The sequence below is a fragment of the Gossypium raimondii genome, chromosome 3 (genome assembly GCF_025698545.1).
Source record: "Gossypium raimondii isolate GPD5lz chromosome 3, ASM2569854v1, whole genome shotgun sequence".
NCBI classification, from domain to species: domain Eukaryota; kingdom Viridiplantae; phylum Streptophyta; class Magnoliopsida; order Malvales; family Malvaceae; genus Gossypium; species Gossypium raimondii.
Genome location: NC_068567.1, coordinates 34,469,968 through 34,478,677, shown reverse-complemented (window position 1 = coordinate 34,478,677; position 8,710 = coordinate 34,469,968). Strand labels below are relative to the sequence as shown.

Below are 8,710 nucleotides of genomic sequence, written 5' to 3'. Positions count from 1 at the left end.
AGGTTAAATTATTCAATGTTTGAGGTATGGATTTTATGGGACTGTTTCTGAGCTCATTTGGAAATATTTATATATTAGTAGTTGTTGACTACGTCTTGAAGTGGGTTGAAGCTGTTGCAGTCCCAAAGGATGATGCAAAGACAGTGCTAAAATTTTTTCACAAGCATATACTCACCCGCTTTGGCACACCAAAGACATTGATTAGTGATTAGGGTACACACTTTCATTGCAACTGAGTGGCGACCACATTGAAGAGATATGGATTTAATCACAGAATGGCTACTACTTATCATCCGCAAACCAATGAACAAACTGAAGTTTTGAATCGACAAATTAAGAACATTCTTGAGAAGGTTGTAAACGCTTCGAGGAAAGATTGGTATTTCCAATTAGATGATGCTTTATGGGCATTGCAGACAACATACAAAAATCCATTAGAGATGTTGCCGTATCAATTGGTTTTTGGGAAAGCATGTCACTTGCCAGTCGAACTGGAGCACAAAGCAATGTGGGCAATTAAGCAAGTGAACATGGACTATGAAGCAGCTGGAAAGGAAAGACCATTGGATATCATTGAATTAGAGGAGATTAAGAAAAATGCTTATGAAAATGCTACAATTTACAAGGAAAATAACAAACAATGGCATGACCAGATTATTTTACAGTGACAATTTATCACGGGTCAACAGGTTTTATTATTCCATTCTCGACTCAAATTGCACCCAAGTAAATTGCGTTCATGTTGGTCTGGACCTTTTGAAGTTGTCGCCATATTTCCTCATGGTGCAGTCACAATTCAAGATTTATGTCATGGACACCAGTTCAAAGTAAATGGATAGAGGCTGAAACAATATTTTGGCAACAATGATCAAAAGCAGACAGAGACCATTAAATTGGTCGAAAAGTTTTTTTTTTTTTTTGTTAGTACTCCTTGATTTTAGTTTATTTTATTTATGTTTTATTAAAGTTTGTTTTCCTTCCTTTTTGCAGAATAATTAGGTACCATTATCGACGCATTGAAATCTTACTGTCAACACATTTCATAAGTCAATATTACCATTTATAGCTTATTAGACTTTAGATAAATTCAGATTTCACCGTTGGACAAAAACTCACTCAGCCATTTGATCCTTCTAAGTGGGCACAATTTCTATTGGACATAATACTTGCCGCCAGCCTTATATCTATCCAGAAAAAAACACACCTCTCCATCTTCCTCTTTGACCCACTATAAATTCTCTCCCACTGTACCGACTGTAACGCATTTAAGCAACCATGTTTATTTCTTTTCTCTTTTCAAAATCATTTTTTTTACCCTTACACCGTTCTCCTTCAACAAAATATGGCCAAATAAGAGTCTCGATCAAGAAAATCACCAAATCTACTGGAGAACATACGTCCTTTGCTACTATAGTCTATGAATCAAAATCCCCCAGGCCAGTGTAGGCAAAAGAACTAGTAGTCTTTTTGAATAAAGCGACAAAGGAACGATTTCATGACAACATATTGAAGCGAAACTTCCATTTTGAGTAGGGAATTTGCTTTTTTCCACAACAAGACTTGGGTATACAAGTCTCCAAAACCATTTCACAGTTAAAATGAGAAACCTTTTGCACCCATCCTGGAAGGTACTCGCCTTCACAGGTACGTGAGTTTTATGCTAACTTATATGATCATGAGTTAGAATTCATTTTTGCTCGAGAAGGTTTAATACCATGGGACACTAAAAAGATCAATGAGCTAAACAACACCAAGGTCGATGTCGACGAACACTCCGAGATCATTAAAAACATCACAGATGGAAAATGAGACCTGTTGGTGAGAGACTTGTGTGTCGAGGGAGCAGTGTGGACGGGCTCCCATCAAAAGAACTAGATGATACACCGTTGCTTCGTGACACTGCAAGGAAAAATTTGGTTTCATTTTGTCAACTATAGGCTGAAGCCCTCCACTCACAGCACCACAGTCACCGTAGACAGAATGTGTCTGATACATTCTATTTTCAAGGGTAGAAAAATTGATGTAAGCACAATACTGCACCAAGAAATAGTTGACTGCGCCGCAAGGCAGACTGAGATATTGGATTTCCTATCACTGGTGATGTTATTTGTGACAACAAAGAGGAATTGTGCCCCGTGCTGGTGAGGAAGTCTTAGAAAATAAGGGCCCAATAAATGAAGCCTTTGTAGAAAGAATGACTCGAGGCAAGGACACACCAATACTGAAGGAGGCAGAGACCAGCAAGACAAGAAAGGGCAAAGCCAAAGCCAAAGCCAACAGCAAAGGAACAAACCTAAATACAAAGACATCATTATGGTGCAAACTGAAGGTCAAAAAAATGGTAGGTTCCATCAACAACTTGCAGATCAGACTTGTAACTACAGTAGAAGATATGGAGAAATCCTAGAATTTTTGTTATGCTTATACCAGAGCCTGGAACAATTCTATTGTAGCCACATTAGGCCAACTGAGCCCTTCCCAATTACTGGACTTTCTTTTGTTTTAGCCAATCATTCAAAATTATGACCTCTCTTCCTCGGATGACGACTTAGAACACCGAGATAGATCGGTGGCATCCCCACCCATTGTGTAGGTCTCTGATAATGAGAAAGATGAGGAATCCAAGGACATTGAAGAATGCATGCGAAAGATTGATAGTTTTTTTTAGGATAATATTTTTGCTGATCAAGAGGACATTATTGTTGAGAAGGGAGTTACTGTTACAAAAGAGGAAGTTGTTACTCAAGAAGAAGTTGCTGAAGATGAGAAAGAAAAAGAAGAAGAATATTTTATTGAGGAGATTATCATCGTACCCGAGTCTGTGGGTGCAAATATTGATAATTTGGAGCGAACTGGAGTGAGACCAGTGGAATTTACTCAGGTAACGAGTGAGCAGCAATGTAATTCATTGGCAATAGTGGTCTACACTAGACCACTCCAAGTGGGCTCTCCTACACGAACAACAGCTGATGATGAGGGGGTAGAGCCGGGAACTGAAGAGCAATCCGAAGACCATGCAAAGCCCAAAGAAAAGGAAAAGAAATGCTCGAAGGATGAAAAGCGAAAGAAGGAGGAGAAGAAAATGAGGAGAAAAAACATCATGGAGCCATATCAACGGCTGCGAATAACTAGGTTAGTTTATTTTAAGCTTTAGTTATAGTATTCATGCATTTCATATAGCTATAGGTTTTGTTTTGATAAGTATATTTTGTCATTTCATTTTTATTGTCATTACATTTTCATGTTAGTGCACTGGGGACAATGCAAGCTTTAAGTTTGGGGGAATGCACATGGGGCTTTAAAATACGCCCACATTTTAAATTGGTTTTCAAAAATTAAGCATGCACGGTTTAATTATAGTTAATAAAAATTGTTCAAAATTTTTTTTACATTCGATGCTTAATTCTTGAATCATGAAAATTATCAATGAATGAGTTGGATAAATTTGACAAAAGGTTGTAGGTTCAATTCATTGATGAATGGATTAGGTTACATTAGTAATGGATGACTGCTATTATTCCTTAAATCTTGAATGGATTTGCTTTTTACAGCTACTTATATATGTATATATAGTTATAAACTAGAGATACTCCAAAGTGGGTGTATTATGAAATGTGAAAGAGGGAACACTCTAATACAAGCGTTAGAAAAATCAATCTGGCCAAAGGTTGTCGCTGCATGAGTGTGTGTCAGTGTAATTACGTACTCCCTGGAGGTTTGTTGCACCCTATCATTACTTTTCAGGAAAAAAAGTACAGTAATGCAACGATATCCCTTATTCTGAAAAAAATAATATATAAATACTTAGTATTGTACAATAAATGTTGTAATTGTAGATAGAACTTAGGGTTTGAAGTATGATACTAGCATTGGTGAAGTTGGAGCCTTATTCATTCATACTTATGAATTGTTGGTGCAATATTCTTTCATTTGAATGTGATTCATCCATTGGGAATTTAGTGGGTTCAAGTTGCTAAAATGATCATTTGCCTTAGTAAAATTTTTTGTAGCCTTGCTAGTTTTTGTTTTACTTGAGGACAAGTAAAAACTAAAGTTTGGGGGTGTGATAGCACTAGATTGAACATAGGTTTTGCCCTTAGCTATTGGTTAAATTGTTCCTATTTAGTTATCCTTAGCATACATTTTAGCATTTTCAATTTAGTAAATTGCATTTTATAACTCAATGAATCTAGCCTATTTTATCCTTAATTTTGCTACTTTATTACATTAATGTCGCTGCATGAGTTAATTCTAGATTGCGTCCAGAATTGTTGCCGCATCTGATAGTTGTCCTGATAAGAACCAAAATTGCATGAGCTATCCAATTTGGTATAACCAACCTGTATGTACAAGGACAGAATAATTTTGAGGAAATGACACTTGTACTGTTGGAGGAGCACATAAAAGGTGGACGTGAAAAGAAAAAGGAGAGCTTTTTTCTCCATGATCATCTTTATCATCCTACCTAGAAGCTTGCGACCATGGTAGCTTAAACCTCTCACGGGTGAGCTAATGTGAAAACCAGATGCAGACTAGCTTTTGTCGATGAGACCTAAGTGTGAGACAAGAGGGAGTAGAGAGATTCAGTCAAGTTGTCTAGGAATAGAATTCTCCATTTAATTCTTTCTTATTTCTTTCTAAATGCTGGTGATTACTCTATGATTTCTAATTGTATGGAAGGACTAATGAATTCTTGGTGAAGTGTTATCTTATTCAATCTTGCTTTTATTGCTTAATCTTAGGGTTTGAATTTTTTTAACACGGAAGTGTTATTGCAGTCACTGACACTGGAAACTACAGTGACAGTTTTAGCCAACAAGCATTTCAACGGACGTTAAGTGAGGATTAGAGGAATTTAGTCCACTTGTTCTTAATAGTGCCATGTTGCCATCATCGAAAGGTGAGGTTAACGTGCATGTTTAGGTCTCAGATTAAATTGAGGTGTGGCACTGGGTAAGATATACATTGAATTGTATTGCCTCGATAATCAGCTATCTTTTTATACCTTGTGAGCACTTAGTATTCTGCTAAAGATTCATGTTGGGGATCCCGGTTTATCATCATCATTTTTTATTTTATTGTTTTCAAGTTATTGCATCAAAAATTATCCTCACAATTTATCTTGTTTATATCTAGTTATTGCACCACATTAATAGACAAAAGACTACCATCCCTGTGGGATCGATATCCGACAGACTCACATCTATCTACTATACTTGCATTGACAGTGTACGCGTGCACATTATTGCTGTGACATTAAACAACCGGTCAAGTATATATGAGTTTTGAAGTTTAATGTAAGAAAATCAATGATTGCTGTTAGATAAACATTTTTTGTGAAGGAATTTTTGATGAAATTGTCAATTAGAGGCTAAATTGAAAAATAGGAAATATTTCATGGTAAAATTTATGAATTTGTGAAATATGTGGGCTATTCTAAGCATGTATAAAAATTGGCTAAGCTTGGGTAGGGGTAAAATTGCATCAATTTCATTTTTCGAGCCTAGAGACTAAATTGCAAATAAATTAGAAGTATAGGGGAAAATTGTAATTTTTCCAAAAATATTTGTTGGACTAAATTGAATGAGAAATATTTTAAATTTAGTTAAATTTATCTGTATAGATCAAGACAAACCTTGTACAGAGTTAGATCGGGGCAGAGGGAAAATCTTGGATTAATCCCCTCCGTATCTACGTATAATAATCGAGGTAAGTTTGTGTAATTAAATTGTGTATTTTTATGTTTTATTGGAATTATATGTATGTGATTTGCATAATTTCCATGTATAAATACTGATTGCATATCCGATGACGTACGACGATTACTGAGCCCCATTTGAACCTTATGAATTAGTAGGATACGAATGAAATGTCATTAGGGTCACCGATTTGGTTGAGGTCCTGCATTTGTTGCGGACACATCACAGCTCGTATGAGCTTACTAATTTTAGCTCGTGAGAGCTTATCGATTCTCAACTCATATGAGCTTACCGATTTACAGCTCGTGAGAGCATACCAATTCATAGCTCGTATGAGCATAAATGTACAGGAATTGACGAATTACAGTTTAGCACACTATGTGTAAGCTATCCTGAGTATCCAATGATATTCTAAATAGTTCAACAGGCAATTTTCTATCACGAGATAATATGAGTTCAATACGAACTATTACAGGTATTTACATGAAATACATGGAAATGATTGTACATGATATATAGATACATGATATGGATGTTACATGTACATGGAAACTTGATTAATTGTTGAGCTCATCCATGATTATTGATTCATATATGAATTTACATGACTAATGTGGTTGGTGTATATGTGCTTAGGCTTTTGGCCAAGTTGTGTTGAGATATACTTTGTTACTTGCCTATTATTTGATCAAATGGTAATTTAAATTTTATGTTATACAAACTTACTAAGCTTAAATGCTTACTCTGTGTTATTTTTTAAGTTTTTAGTGAATTAGAAGCTCGTTCGAGTTGGAAGCTTGTTAGAGCTATATCACACTATCCATCAGATCTTTTGGTACTTAAGGTTGGTTTGATTTTGATTATAATGGCATGTATAGGTTATTTTGGCTAATGTTGACCTATATGCTTTGTTGATAATTTGGCCATTTGTTTGGCTAGTGTTTTGGCACCTTGATGATAGTATAAGTCTAGTATATGGTATGTAAATATTTTCTCTCTAATGGTTTATGAATAAATTGGTATGGTTGAATTATGGAAGATGAAAATGGTGGTATGAATATGCATATTGAATATGTGCTTTTTGATAGGATGTAATTGTGGTATATTGGTGTTTTGGTAAGTAAGGTGGCATGAAATGATGCAAATTGCTTGGAAGGTTGTTAGCTTATTTGGTTAAATTATGTACATAATTATACATGATATGAATTGTCATTTGAGGTGCCTAAGGGCATATTGGTTGTATGTGAATATACCATATGTTTAAGTCTTGATTATACTTGTTTTGGATGCCTTAATATGGCTTATTTATATGCACAATGTTGGATATAGGTTGATGCCAAATTGGGTGAGACAAATGGCTTGTAAAATGGCCTAGTTTCATCTATACAGGTAGAGACAAGGGCGTGTGTCTTAGCCGCACGCCCATGTGTCCTTTGTAGCTTTTAAAAGTTGTAAGTCAATCTGTTACACGGCCTAGTACATGGCCAGGTGACACAGCCGTGTGTCCCTTGTAGCTTTTAAAGGGTTGTAAGTCAGGCTGTTACATTGCCTAGCACACGGTCTGACACACGAGCGTGTGAGGTTACTTCGAAGGGTACACGGCCTAGCACATGGGCATGTGGCTTGGCCGTGTGACCAAGTCAGTGAGTTATACGGTCATAGACACTGGCTGGGACACGGTTGTGTTTCCCTAATTCGAATGCGCACATGACCTAAGACACGAGCGTGTCTCTTGGCCATGTGAGTCACACAGCCGTGTGACCCCTACAGCTTCGAAATTGTTCAATGTTTTCCATAAAATTCTCTGAGTTCCTGATTTAGCCCCGATTTGTTTCTAACGCGTTTTTAGGGCTTCAAGGGTTGTGTAAGGGACAATATGAATTATTTTGATTGTTTTTTATATGAATATTGTTATGTTATGAAATGTTCGAAATTCTATTTGTTTGTACTGTAAACTCTGGTAATACTCTGTAACTCTATTTTGGCAACGAATACGAGTTAAGGGTGTCACATTCTCAACAATAGAAAACTCTTTATCTTTTCTTTTTAGATGGACATAAGATTTTTGACAATCGGAGGCAACTTTCAAATTATCTCGAATAATTCTAACTTTATGTATTGTTTCTTAGACCAGATCAACCCCGACTAGCTTTCTTTCATTCAACTCTGGCCAGTATAACGGAATTCTACATTTGCACATGTATAAATCCTAGTACAGTGCAATCTTTTTGCCAGATTGATAGTTGTTATTGTAAGCAAACTCGACTAACGACAAATATTTTTCTCATCTAGTTTCAAACTGGATTACACAACACCATAAAATATCTTCTAGAATCTCAATCGCTAGTTTAGAATGACCATCTGTTTTCATATGAAAAGTGGCGCTAAAATTCAATCTAGAACTCAAAGCCTCGTGTAACTTACCCCAAAACCTAGGGGTAAATCTCAATTCATGATCGAAAATAATGGATATCAAAATGCCATGCAATCTAACAATTTCTGAGACGTACAAGTCAACTAACTTTTCGAGCAAACAGTCAGTTTAGACAGGTATAAAATGAGCAGACTTCGTCAATTTCTCTACTATAATGAAGATTAAGTCTTTTCTTTTCGGAGTCAATGGAAATCCCGAAACAAAATCCATCATAACACGTTCCAATTTCACTTAGGAATCATCACAGGTTATAACAAACCTAATAGAACCTGATGTTCAACTTTTACTTGTTGGCATATCAAACATTTAGGTACGAATTCAAATATCTCACGTTTCATCCCCGACCACCAGTAAAGTTACTTCAGATCATTATACATTTTATTGCTTCCAAAATGAATTGAGTAAACACTGTTGTGAGCTTCATTCAATAAATCTTTTTTCAACCCTAAATCATCTGGTACACATATACGATCATGAAAATACAAGCAATCTTTAATACCTATATTGAAATCAGTGTTTGACCACATTTCTACAATTTTTGGATTCTCACTAAGAACACTGACTTAAGCCTTAAATC

General features: G+C 35.9%; 1 protein-coding gene across 1 annotated transcript; it reads left to right on the top strand.

Annotated features, from left to right (window-relative positions):
• The first annotated feature begins 275 nt into the window (after positions 1-275).
• LOC105795834 (uncharacterized) lies at positions 276-668 on the top strand. The gene has a single exon (XM_012625491.1). The coding sequence runs from the start codon at positions 276-278 to the stop codon at positions 666-668; it is 393 nt and encodes a 130-aa protein (XP_012480945.1).
• The last annotated feature ends 8,042 nt before the right edge of the window (positions 669-8,710 follow it).